The sequence below is a fragment of the Fundulus heteroclitus genome, unplaced genomic scaffold, assembly GCF_011125445.2.
Source record: "Fundulus heteroclitus isolate FHET01 unplaced genomic scaffold, MU-UCD_Fhet_4.1 scaffold_58, whole genome shotgun sequence".
In the NCBI taxonomy this organism is placed as follows: Eukaryota; Metazoa; Chordata; class Actinopteri; order Cyprinodontiformes; family Fundulidae; genus Fundulus; species Fundulus heteroclitus.
The window spans coordinates 669069-683090 of record NW_023397011.1 but is presented as its reverse complement, the minus strand read 5'-3'; the positions used below and the strand labels follow the sequence as shown (position 1 = coordinate 683090).

Below are 14022 nucleotides of genomic sequence, written 5' to 3'. Positions count from 1 at the left end.
ACTTCTGAAGGTGGCAGCTGTCCGTGTTGTAAGTAAAGTCCAAGATGTAGAGGGTGAAAAGAAACGGAGACAGAACGGTGCCCTGGGGGGCCTGGTGTTGCAGAGTGCCACCTCTGACTGACAGCCGTGCAGCCGCACGTACTGAGGGCGGTCAGTGAAGTAGTTGATGGTCCAGTCAGCAAGATGTTTATCCACCCCAGCGTCCTCCAGCTTCCCCCTCAGCAGCACCGGTCTGATGGTGTTAAAAGCGCTGGAGAAGTCAAAGAACATGACTCTCACAGCGCTCCCAGTGGTCTCCAGGTGGGTGAGCGCAAACTGCAGCAGGTCCAGGGTGGGGCTCACCACGGTGCGCAGGTGTGAAAGGATGAGGCGCTCCATGGTCTTCATCAGGTGGGAAGTCCGGGTAACTGGTCTGAAGTCGGCCGGTTCCCTGGCGTGCAGCGTTTTGGGAACCGGTACCACACAGGAGGTCTTCCACAGGGGGGGCACCACCTGGTTGGAGACGTGTGGAGAGTTGAGGGGGCCAGTGTGGGGGGAGTCAAACCGGGTGAAGAATGTGTTCAACTCATCTAGAAACTTGGTGTCACCGTCTGCAGCCCTGCTGGTCCTCTAGTTTCTTGGGGACAGGCACGATAACGGATGATAACAGTCAGGCAGGAACAATGGAGAGCTGCAAGGAGAGGTTGAAGGTGTCCAGAAAGACACCTGCTAGCTGATCAGTACACAATTTAAGCATCCGATTTCTTCTTCAAGGAGGAGGTCACGTGGTGCAGCTGCAGGACGAGAGGCTGGTGCTCCTCCGGCTGGGGAAAATGTGACTTTATTAAAGGAAATTATGCAAATAATTTGAAAGTAGGAGATGTTGTAAAGCAAAATTACTAACCAGAGAGGAAAGAAAGGATGTTGTTTTGACATACCTTTCACGGGATCAGCCAAGAATTGCAATGTCCTAACAGAGAGATTTTAGTCTCTTTTTTGGACATTCTCAGATGATGAGGGTATACAGAAATTAGGTTAAAAGGCTGGTCCGGGTGACAGAGAAAAAAAGGTTATGTCATTGCTTCTGCCTAATCCAGTTTTGATTAAAGTTTTGGACAAATATTAAGAATGTTTGCAAAGGCTGCATAAGGGGTTAATGTGGAAATGTGATGCTGCAAGGTTTAAGAAAAAAATGTTTTATTTTTGTTTATATTGTGATGAATTGTGAAGAGACGAACCCAGTGGACAGCCAGACACGGTTGTAAATCCTTTACAGTGTTTATTGAAAAGTAGGTGAGGGAATTGGGCAGGCGAACAGACAGAGTCCAGGCAGAAATGGTACCGACATCGAGAACTGGACAGACTCAAAAAAGAACAGGTTAAATACAACAAAGTACTGGGGCTCTTACCAACGAAAAGAGTGTGAAGTCCCGGCAACAAACAGAAAACTAAGAGGGGTTTAAATAGGCGGGCTGACACAGTAGCAGGGAGGGGCTAATTAACCAAAACCAGGTGAACATAATTAAGGGAGCAAACAGGACAAGTCTAAGAATACAAATAAACCTAAGCAGAACAAACTAAAGACAGAAATCAAAACAGCGAGATAATCAAAGACAGGAGAAAAACAAAAACATAAACCAGAACTATAATCGGAATATTACATATATAAAGAGGATCAATTCACTGTAAGATTTTTATCTTATTTAAATTTTGAAGGGATTCACACCTGGGGGAAAGGAAGACTTTTTCTGACTATTTTGTTTTAGAGTGAACTGTTTTACTGTATTTTTTTCAAGATATGGACACTACACTATGGATGCAGAAGATGGTTAATGTTTATATTAGGGAGTTTTTATAATCATGTCCGCAAACGGTCTGTGGGACCTTTTGCAGTGATGAATACAAACTGGCTGATCAGATTGCATCTGGTTTTAAATCTATATTCATATGGATCACCCCAAATAAAAAATAATGATTGGATAAACTATATAAATTACAATGTTCAGCGCTTGTCCAGCTTCACTCGTGATAGATTAGAAGGAGTACATTGCCAACTTTCTGCCACCTCCTTAGTAGCTTATCAAAATAGGCTGGCTTTGGGTATGATCCTAGCAAAAGAAGAGGGGACATGTAGTATTATTGGAGATGGTTGTTGTTCTTTTGTCCCAAATAACACAGCTCCTGGAGGATCCCTGTCAAAGGCCATAAAAGGATTGCAATCTTTGTCAAATGAATTAAAATCTTATTCCGGGATTGAGGATAAATTTACCAATGTGGCTGAAAAGTGGTTTGGAAAATGGGGAAGCTATTTCGTGAGTATACTCTCTTCTATGATTGATATTGCCATGTTTGCTGTTTGTGCTTGTTGTTGTGTTCCGTGCCTCTGGGCGATTTTCATTAGGTGTGTCGACAAAGCTGTTGGATCCCATGCAGCGAGAGGTTGGGGTGTCCCGCTTGCCTATCAAATGTCGATGACACAGGTAATGGCTCCTTTGTGGGATGGAGCCGATGAGGGGGAGGCTGTAATCCATCTTCTAAAAACCTACGGACAATGATGTCTGATCTAAGAGGAGAAACACCTTCCCTCAAGATATCCTTTACAATGATTTTATAATTTGTGGATTAAATCAATAAAAAGTTAAAAGCAATTCTTTCCAAGCAATAAAATACATAAGTAGTAATGAAAAAACAGAAAAAGGTTATTTTTAATAGTATACTAGATGTATTTGATTAGATGGAAATCATTTAGAATCATTAAAGTAATGGCAAAAAGTTTGATTTTAGGGCCCTTATTTTGGCCATGCCTGAATGTTAGAATTGTTTATTGAGTGATAATTATTCCTCTTCAAGAAGGTGACCCTGACAGGTAGGAGGCGAAAGGAAGAAACTGAGGTGGATGAACATAACAACGATTAGGGTCTACAGTGACTGATTGACATGATGTTTAGACAGATATTCCTGCTGTGCTTAGGGCTAGTGTTTTTCTCTGCCTTTCTTAATAACTGCACATATAGGTTAATAAGGGTTAGCTTGTCAAACAACACTACACTACACTACCCAGGAGGCTACCAGAGAGATGGCGTTTCCGTCCTTGGTAGGGGGAGGAATCCACTTGCTAGCTGGATGGAGTCTCCTGATCATATATAGGTTTTTGTATGGGGTAACAGGGTTGAGTGATTGATTTGTCTAAAAGAGGGACAGCCTGGAAGCTGACGTTCCACGAGTCCACCCAGATCTGGTTGGTTATTTTTGGTGATGTGTCATTTAGGCACATCATCAGGGGGATTGTTAGAAATTGTGGCGTATGAGTAGAATGTAGAAATGGGATGAACGAGTGGAACGACAGTCCTGGGAGCAGCATGCACACCTAGACAGTCTGGGACATAAGGTCATCAGATAGCACCCAAGTGGTGACACATTATTTTACTGACAACATGTTAGGAAGCGTACAGTCTTGCATGGGCGTGTACCTAGACTTCTTTATAATGCTTAAGAAATGATCAGTCGGGGCTCTTGCCACATTTATTGCCGTTGCGTTGTGTTCGATCAAGAGCCCATCAGCGCTGATGTGTCTGTAAACCATTCCTCTGCCTTTTAGATTAAATATGGTAAAATATAGTTACGGTTTGAAGAGTCTTTTTATTACGACAGAAGTCTAAATTAATCTCGTTGCAAACACCACATTATCAGATAAAAATTATCAGATAAAAAGAGCCAGGGGAGGCCGAGAACAGGTTGATACCTGAACAGGCTCACTGCTGCTTGGAGTAGAAAAGCGTGCCCAGAAGCTGTTTAAGGTGTCAGGGAGAGTCACGTCATTGCTCAGTCGCTAGTCACTGCACTTGTAGTCTGTGATGTTTCTGATGCCTCTCCACGTGTCGCGTGGACTGTTGCTGCTGAAGTGGTCCTTGATGCGCTGCTTCTACCTTTGCTTGGCCTTCTGGATGCTTTTTTAAGTTCACTTCAAGCCCTGCTGTATGCCAGTCTGTCCCCAGATGTGAACACTGCATCCCGGGTCTTGAGCAGGGACCGCACAGAGCTGTCCACCCATGGTTTCTGGTTAGGAAGCAATGATTGTTTTCTTGGGTAGGACAACATCAGTGCAGAAGTGAATGTAAGAAAGCACAGATGATGTTGAGCTGTCTAAGTCAGCACCCTCTTTAAATACATACTAGTCAGTGTTTCCAAAAGAGTCCTGCAGAGCTGAGCAGGTCTCCTCTGTCCGAACCTGAATGTTTTTTTATCGCTGGTGTGGTTCTGAAGATCAGGGGCTTGTAGTAGTAATCAGCTCCACATAGATGTGATATGATGAACCAAAGTGAGGGGCTGCAGCAGCTTTGTAGGCTCCTGGAATGTTAAACTAAACTCGATCTAATGTATTATTATCTCTGGTCAGGAACTTAATCAATCTATGGAATTTGATGAGTACAGCCTTCAAATTAACACAGTCAAAGTCCCCAGCAACGATCACAGTCGCATCTGGGTATTGTTCACTTGGCTGGTAAAGCAGTAAAGCTGCTCCAGCACTAACTTAGCATTACCTAACGGCTGGATGTATACTGCAATGATCATCACAAAGCTGAACTCTCTAGCCAGTTTAAATGGTCTGCACTTAACTGCATGGTATTCCAGATCAGGTGAGCAGAAGGTTCTGATGGTCTTTAACATTGTGCCCCAGGTGTTGTGAATATCGATCACCATTCCTCTTCATCTGCTTTTTTTCGCGGCCGCCATGTGGTCTGCCCTGAACAGTGTGCACTTATGAAGTTGCAACACCTCGTCTGGGATGCTGCTGTCTAACCACATTTATGTGAAAAATTGCTACACAGCTGTCCATCTTACGTGCAGCGATTCTCAACTGAATCTTGTCAAGTTTTTTAGCGAGGGATCTTACGTTGGGGAGAATGAGGCTTGGAAGTGTTGGTCTGTCTGGGTTAGCTTTTAGCCGAGTCAGCAGGCCTGCCCACTGCGTCCTTCTTCGCTTACCCCGATTCTTGGGCCTCCAGAGCAGAAAGAGAGGAGCTTCTGTCGGTCGTTGCAAATCAGGATGAATAAAGTCCGATTTTGACGGTCAGTAAGATCTGTGCACCACCGGGTTTGGATCGCAGTTCCAAGAGCTCATGTCTCTTGTACTGTACGGTTGGAGTGGTGACAACACGAGTAAGAACACTAAAATAAATGCAGGTCAGAGTCCTGGGCCTCTGAACTGCGGCAAGAATGAATATATATATATATATATATATATATATATATATATATATATATATATATATATATATATATATATATATATATATATATATAAAACAGACAAAATGGTAATGGCCAATCAATTGGAATCTGTAATCAAGGATAGGCAGCAGAAGACATCCTTAGGGATGGAAACATCAGGAAAAAAAGCACAAGAAACTGGAGAAATACGAAGGGCTCAGGGAAGAATTAGAACAAGCCTGAAAGGTGAAGACAACAGTAATGCCCATGGTCATTGGAGCAGTCAGGGTAGTAACCCCCACTCTGGCTCCAACAGATACCTGTAGAGACATCAGACATCTCAGTCCAGAAGAGCGCAATCTTAGGAACAGCTAGGATCCTAAGAAGAATCCTCAAGCTCCCAGGACCCGAGCTATTGTGTGTTTATTTATCTACGATTGCTTATATTGCACAAATTTTTCACTGGTTTGATTATATTTATTTTCATCTTTTATGGTGTTTTTTGATTACACGTAAAACAAGTTTCATTTATGACCAAAAGATCAGAACTGTGATTGGAAAATTGAAAGTAGTGTCTATGTTTGATATTTTGTATAAATTCAAACAGTTCAATAGCACAGATGGGGACTATGTCCTCTAGTTTATTGTTTTAAATCTCTAGTGTCAGCATGGTGAAGGGTTTCAAAACTTGTTAATTACAGCCAAATAGAAGTTTTCCAGGTTCTAAGTTTTCCTCTTCAATTTATTGTTGCCTCCCATATATTATGACTGTGGATAAAGTTAGTGGTTTTGACTCTGACTCACACTCTGGGAGCTTGTGACAGTTTTTCTTGTTCTCATTCTTACAACAATTATTTAAGCACTGGCTGCACGAAAATCACCAATCTCCTTTCTTTAATTGAGAGCTGGGTTTCTTTTTCCTTTAGCACCCAACAGAAAGTTAATAACAGATTAAATCAACTGACCTTAGGTTTAGATTTATCATCCACCAATGTTAGGGTTAGCTCTCAGGGGATAAAGAGAGATAAACCGCAGGTATTAAAATTAAGTTTAGGAATTCAATCCACTGACCTTAGGTTTATTTTTATTTTTTTCTCACCTTTCTCTTGGTCTTCGCATATTGTAATGTCTAAAACATCCTGTGTAAGCTTCTGCCATTGATTGTAAGAATGCCGCTGCCCTTCACCTGCAGTAGTGTGCCTCTCGACTGTTTTGCCTTGCTGTATACAACGCCGCCCATTAAACAAAGCCCCAAGCTTGTTGAAGTCCTACCCTCAAATCAGGACCTTTCCCATGAAAATAAAGCAACGTGATTTTGAAATTCCCCGTTTAAATTATTATCGAACTGCACACTGGGCTTTTAAAAGCCCGGGGTTTTGAACATGAAATGAAAAAGGGCTTTTGCTGTCAATTGGTGTTATATAAATCAAATGAATTGATTTCAATGGAATTGTAATCCATTGAGATGCATTCATAAATTACCTTTATCTGGTCTATAACAATTACATTAGCATACTTTTCTCCAAGTGTAATGATGTTCAGAAATTCCCACACGCACAATCAGTTTCTTCATTAATAAACTACCCAAGTCTGACTATGAGGAGTCTGTAGATTAAGACTGTTAGTAAAGCATGTGGAAAACGTGAAACCTTTCGCAGTGATGGCTCCACGCCACCATGGTAGATCCGCAGTCGTAGTTCTTCAGGTCGGGTCAGCTGGCCCTGTCCGTTAAGGTAGCTGTGGAACTCAGAATCACTAAGTGGAGGTTTGAAAGGCTTGATCTCCTCGCCATAAGACCAGGTGAAGGCCTGCTGGACTCGGGACAAGGTCCGTCCCACCTGGACACAACCGAACAAACACTGATTCAACAAAAGGTCTGAAGGACTAGACAAATGTAATCAAATTTAAAAAATAAAGCCAATGTTTTATATAATTATGGCTAGTATGGCTAGAGTTTTATTATGGCTAGTATGGCTAGAGTTTTTTTAATAGCTGTGTCCATATAATTAAAGTTAATCTGCTGAATGCTTCTCTTGGAAGGTGTACTAACCATCACCGGAGCTCAGCCCACACTCATTACGCACTGCACATAGGGCATTAAAAAAAAGAAAAAAAAAGAAAAAACCAGGCTTGTGAAAAATCATCATAAATGTAGTAATCATAACAATATATTCCAAAATAAAAATGTGTAAAGCATATTACTAATTCTAAGCAATACAAAAACAAAAATATTTGCTCAAAAAGATGGACCTCTCTCTGGTCTTTCCTGTGGTGCCCCCTCCTCCACATCCCAATTGTCTGTTCAATTATACCTCACAACTGTGTTTGGACATGGCCTTGGGAAAGGCATTAATAATCCGGTGCAGAAAAGAGAAGAAAAAGGAGAGATTGGGATGGTCCTTGTGTGTCACTTGGAGGTAAGACATGTGTTAAATAAAAATTGTTAAATTTGTGCCATTTAGCCTTCTATGCTCGCATTCAGACCTAAAGATATTTTGGACCTAGTTTAACTTGGAGCTTGCCATTTATTTTAGTCATTAGTCATCAGCCAAGTATTAGCTGAGTTTATTTGGCATTGCCATATTACAGGATGTATTTTGGTGTTTGTTGTGTAACCCAGTAATGTAATCGTGTAGTGAAAAAAAGCTGCACTACAGGTGATACTTTAACAAAGTCATGAGTCGATGAATGGAAAACGGCTTGGTAACATGAACAATAAAAAAACCTGCAACTAGGGCTGTGAAAGTTGGGTTAAATGCATTCCTTATTATTGCAGTTCATTTTTATTTTTATACAGAGATAATGTACATGCTTCCATACTTTGACCTTGTCTGTGCTGACCAATATTTTGTTTTCTGTTTCTTAACATGTCGGGGAGACAGCATCACTCCGTTCCTCTTCCTGTCTATGAGCAGCTGTGGGCACCCCTCAGTAGAAACTGAGAGGGAGAGAAACAGAAAGAACCTTTGGAGTTTTTTTACTAGGGCAGGTGGTCCAACAGCGTCCAATGCACTGTTTGCAGTTTTGCTTCACTCTATTTGCCCAATTTGCATTGCTCAAAACGCATCATTCTGGCGCTTTTACGTAGGGATAACATGTAAATCACTCACTCCATTTGCCTTATTCGTGTTCAGTGTGTACACACCTTAATAGCTTTAAGGTTAGTCACTCTAATAGCTTGCCTTATGCTGAGATTAGCTTGTTAGCTGGTTAATGACAGTATCTATGTTTACATGTGTAAAATTCCCTGATCGGATCGACATTTGTTTGGATTAAAAGAAAAGTATTCTGAATACACCGTTTATATGGGCTCAAAATCACATAATCCGATCATGACATGCGTTTACTTGCACCAAGCATTAATCAAAGTAGAAAATGACATTCACAGTTGTCCAATTTCCCCTAACCCCCCAAAGCAAGTTTAGTACTTCTGCCCAGAAGAAATAACAACATAGGGGTGCGTTAGTCATGACTGTTCTGAACGCATATGGACCCGTGCCAGTTTCTGAGAGTGCTTGATGCTTTATTGCTTTCCATTATTTATTGCTACATGCTCAGGAACTCATGCTGTTGCTGATGAGAGAGCAGGAATAAATTATCATCCCTCAAAGTGCTACTGCCCCATTCTCCACATGCATTCATGAGTTAATCGGAACAAGCGTTTAGATGGCTGCTGATTAGATTAAGGATCGGCATAAACCAGCCCTCTCAATAATACAATTTCATTCCAACTGATTAATGGTAATAAATTGTTGATTAAGCCCTAATTTGCTGAAAGTCTGAGTGAAGGGACACATTATGGACAACTGTATCACTACCTGATTGGACCCCTGAGCAGTCTGCAAGACTGCCTGACTGCAATGTCAAAACTAGAAGTGCATTCATGTAAGGCAGCCCACGCCCGGAGTACACACTAGCAACAATAAACCTAGTAAGTTAATTCAATATAAAAGTTCTGTTTATTTTGGCCTTATGTTAGAAACAGGGCAGTGTCATCCAACTACTCTGTCCTCCCGGCAGAGACGGATAGCTCTTCCTCTCAGGGGCGATGGTGGTGCAGAGGTTAGGGAGTTTGTCCTGCAATTGACGGGTTGTGGGTTCCATCCCCCGCTCTTACTGTCTCTGTCATTGTGTCCGAGGGCCCGGTGGCGCCGGTGATGGCAGCCTCGCCTCTGTCAGTCTGCCGCAGGGCAGCTGTAGCTAACATAGGTCACCACCATTATTACTGTTAGCTATGTTATGTTAGCCTGGGTTAGCTCACCACCCTTCAGTGAATGGTAAATGACTAAACTGTAGTGTGAAGTGCTTTGAAGGTCTCAGACTAGTTAAAAGTGCTATACAAGTACCAGTCATTTACCATTTAAAGAGAAAACACACCGGATTCGTTGCAATGCATAAGCGCAGCAAAACAGCATACATGCGTTTTACACTTAGCCTAAATTGGACCGTACATTGTAGTGTCTAGAGTAAATTTTGCTTTTAAAAACACGCCTATAAGCTGCGCTGCTTAAGTTATGCGGCCAGTGTATTTGAATTGTGTTAATGAAAACTGGGGACGTCTCTGATTTTGTTAAGCACAGAATGTCTGCCTGTTGGTTGGTTTGTTTGGTCTGAACTGCAATGCTGACGGGGCAGGGAAGGTGTGTTCGGCAAAGCTCTACTAAGTCGGGACAGCGCCAAGACTGGGTAAATACCTCTTGTTGCACTAAACTTTTTACCCCATCATGATGCACTGAAATCGGGGACATTTCCAGGGACAGCTTTTGCCGGGGTCAGGTCATCCAAAACAGTGTCTGTCCCTGGAAATCGAGGACATTTGGTCACCCTACCAGAGGGGGCGGAGTGATATTACTCACTTGGAAAGAATATGTAATGCGCCTTATAATCCAGTGCGTCTTATATGTGGACAAAGAGACAGACACGTAAATTCATTGTGCGCCTTATAATCGGATGTGCCATATAGTCCGAAAAATACATTACTAGCCAACTTTTCAAGAGTCTTTGTTGTTATTACGTATATGTAACCATACTACCGGTTGAAACCGCCTCATACCACCTCATTGATACCGGTTAACATCCAGGGAACTGATGTTGAGATAGAGGACTACCTGGGTGTTAACCTGAACAATAAACTGGACTGGAGTCCAGTTTATTATGCGGATGATCTTTATAGGAAGGGTCAGAGCAGACTCTACCAATTGAGGAGGCTGAGGTCTTTTAGAGCGCAAGGGGCGCTCCTAAAGACCTTCTTTGACTCCGTGATAGAATCAGCCATGTTCTACGGTGTGGTTTGCTAGAACAGCGGCTTATCTGTAGCTGAGAGGAAGCTGCAAGATAAACTCATTAGGAGGGCCAGCTCTGTCCTGGGATACTCCCTGAACTCAGTGCAGGTGGTGGGGATTAAAGGACTGTTAGAAAAATAACATCACTGATGGACAATATTTCCCACCCCAATGTTTCTCCAGTTGCAAAGCTGGAGACTTCCTTCAGTTACAGACGGCTGCATTCTAGATGCTCAAAGAGTACTTCCGAAGGTCATTCACCAGCTGCTGTTAGACTTTATAATCGCCGCTGCTCAGAACAGACTTATATAATAAGTATTAACAAACACGCAACTGGTTCCACAGGTACTTGATCTGATCAAGAATCATTTATGCTGTCTCTCAAATGCTAATGGCCATTTGCACATGTTTTAGCTATCCTCAGGTGTTTGCGTGTACAATCATTTTCAATTTAATTCCCCTTTGGGATAAATAAAGTATTTTTGAACTGAATTGAATTTTAATACATACTGCATAATTTTCTCATATTCTGTAAATCGACGGCTGTCTTAACTCTTTTTAATTTGAGTATTGTATTTTTAACTGAATATGCTGTATTATCAATAATTGCACAACATTTTATTTTTGCCTTTCTGATAAATTCATTCTCTTTTGCTTTAGAACTGAACTTTAAATTTGTTTCTTATCTGTTTTTAATCTAGTGTATAACTGTTTTTGTCACTGTAGTCACTGAAATTCCCCAATGTGGGACAATAAAGGTTCTTCTTTTGTTATTCTGTTTAGACCATATTTTTCAAGCCATTCAGCTTTCTCTAAGTTTTTTGAAAAAATATGTCACACTATTTGGGACTGAAGTTTGTGAATCTGCCATTTTTATTTTGTCCACCACAATTTTGTAGTCAAACCTCAAAGATGCCGAAGCTACAAGTGGATAAGTGAAATTGTTTGGTGCATCAACCCCCAGCATACTACAAAAATGGCCAATGGGATGGGAGTGGAACACTCTTACCCAGTTTACACTACCCTTTTTTAACCGAGTCGAGACCAGTCCAAGCTCAGTAACCGAGATAACTATCGAGTGTAAATGGAACGCAAACTGAACCAAGCTAGACCCAACCGGACTGCGCTAATTGCAGCCCAGTTCCAGGTGTGAGCTCGGCCTGTTTTTTTCTGCCCCGGTTATCTGATAAAGATCGCATGTGCAGACCGTGTCATCTCCGTGCGGTCAGCTGACATTTCATCCATCCATAAAAATATTAGCTTCCCTACCGTGACACACGATTTCCAGTGATGATTCTGCTTAGCAGTGTGATGAACCTCAGCGTCTGTCGTTTCCTGCATATCTAAATCCTTATTAGACGTTTGTTTGTCTTATCCACTTCCCAAAAGCCGACTCTGTCAAGTAAATCCACCAAAAATTGCCGTCTTCACCTGACTCTCCGCAAACAACGACGTATCACCAAGCTTAACTGCCTGAATGTTACGGGCGCTGCCATTTTGATTTGCTTGCTCCCTCCATCAATCCCAGAGAGCAGTAGTACCGCAAATCGTCACTAGGAAGCGAGGAAACCAACGGTCGTCAGAACCAAGCTCGGCTTGGTTAACTGATCCAAGCTCGGACCGAGCTTGGCATGGATCGGTTTAACAAGGGGAGTGTAAATCGGGCTTCTGAGACCTGAAGGGGGACAAGGTGTGAATGGCCTTTGCAAATAAAGAGAACGAAGCAAAACAAGTTGCCCTCAAACTAAGAAAAGGTGCAAAAAAGGGGCTTGTGGGCCAACAATAACAAGGATTTCAGACCAAAGCATTGCAGTAGGGCTGCAACTAACGCTTATTTTAATAATCGAAAAAAATCGGTCAATTATTTTTACTTTTATTCGAGGAATTGGACAAAACAAGTTTTAGTTCCACTCATGTGAAGTGAGAGCAAATAAGCGGACAAAACAAGTTGAAACTTGGGTGTTCTGTCGCAATAATATTAGGTAATAATAATTTTGCGTCAAAGTTTATGTTGACTAGATTGTAAATAATTTAATAGTCAAAGTTGTCTATATGAACAGCATCACCTACTGCACAGTGGCACTGTGGGTAGCGCTGTTGCCATGCAGCAAGGAGGGTTCGAGTCCTACCCTTGCCCTTGTCTTTCTGCATGGAGTTTGCATGTTCTCCCTGTACATGCGTGGGTTCTCTCCAGGTGCGCCCGCTTGCTCCCATAGTCCAAAAACTATGACTGCTAGGTTAACTGGCCAGTGTGTGTGCGAGAATGGTTGTTTGTCCTGTTTTTCTCTGTGTTGCCCTGCAATAGACTGCCGACCTGTCCGGGGTGTATCCCGTTCATTGACAGCTGGAGATAGGCACCAGCAGCCCTCGCGACCCCACAAGGGATAGATGTGTTAGAAAATGGATGGATGGATGAACCTCATTCTTGAACTTGTGCACCTAGGGAAAAAAATTGGGTATAACAATGCAACCAGTGCAAAACCACCACTTTTGGCAATCAAATAAATCTCCAACCCATATCCTAGACTGTTTCAGCACAAGCTGCATTCTATGTAAATGCTACATGCTGAATTTTTCCTTCTACATTTTTTTCTTCCAAGGATGTTTATTTTATAAGTTTGTCTAATTTTTATTGTAGAGTCAAAAAGGGTGATAGATATTTAATTGTATGTCTTCCGTTTTACATTTTTGGAGGGTGTCCTTTAGAGATGCTTATGTCAAATGTTTTCTGTGTTTTAAATTTAGGTCTGCCTCTTATCATTGAGTGTCTCACATAAATTTAATTCTGGTTACATAACAACAATAAAGACTCTTGATTCTCAAAGTTAGTTTAGAGTCCTGCTCCTCTCTCCCATACAGTACCTTCACTCAGACTTTGTCTGCAAATGAAAACTTAAAGTTTAATCAACAATTTATTATCAACAGAATGAAATTGTATTTTGATTGAGAAGGCTGGTTTATGATCCATAATCCGATCTGTGTCCATCTAAACACTTGTACTGATTAACTCATGAATTTACATGAGAAGGATGGGGCTGCAGCACAGAACACTGGGGGAATGATCAGAATTTCCTCCTGCTCTCTCAACAACATTCTCAGTTCTCAACAACTCTCATAACCTGGTGCGGGTCCATTCTGTGCGTTCAGAACAGTCAGAACGAACACATCTCCGCATTTGTTGTCGTTTTCCGCATGAAGTAGTACAAAACCTCTGCGGTTGTTTTATGGAAACAACTCTGCTAATGTCAGAGTTTCTACTTTGAATCAAGCTTGGTGCAAAAAGCGCACGTCATGACCGGATGATTTGATTTTGAGCCCAACTAAATGGTGTATTCGGAATACTTTCTTTCCTTTTAATCTGAACACATTTCAGTCCGATCAGGCAACGTCGCGCATATAAATGAGCTCCTGTCAATAACCAGCAAACGAGTTAACAGACGGATGTTACAGCTCAGTTATAGTCGTGCCGCGGAGTCCTGTAAGCAGCCCGCGAGCCAATATTTTAACGGCATACCCTGCTGTTGAGCTCCCATCGCCCTAAACAATAACT

At 41.9% G+C, this 14022-nt stretch overlaps 2 protein-coding genes across 2 annotated transcripts in view; both read right to left on the bottom strand.

The window, feature by feature from the left end:
- LOC118556007 (TBC1 domain family member 25-like) overlaps positions 1 to 5041 on the bottom strand; it is a 35186-nt gene extending 30145 nt beyond the window's left edge. Inside the window, exon 1 of the mRNA XM_021313670.2 lies at positions 4966 to 5041. The gene's annotated coding sequence lies outside the window, so the exon portion shown is untranslated. The remainder of the gene's footprint in view (positions 1 to 4965) is intronic.
- The window catches only part of LOC105921893 (TBC1 domain family, member 25), a gene marked incomplete at its 3' end in the record, with an annotated part of 41475 nt that overhangs the window by 10737 nt on the left and 16716 nt on the right, over positions 1 to 14022 (bottom strand). Inside the window, exon 5 of the mRNA XM_036133121.1 lies at positions 6840 to 7028. Within this exon, the coding sequence (XP_035989014.1) occupies positions 6840 to 7028 (189 nt within the window). The remainder of the gene's footprint in view (positions 1 to 6839; positions 7029 to 14022) is intronic.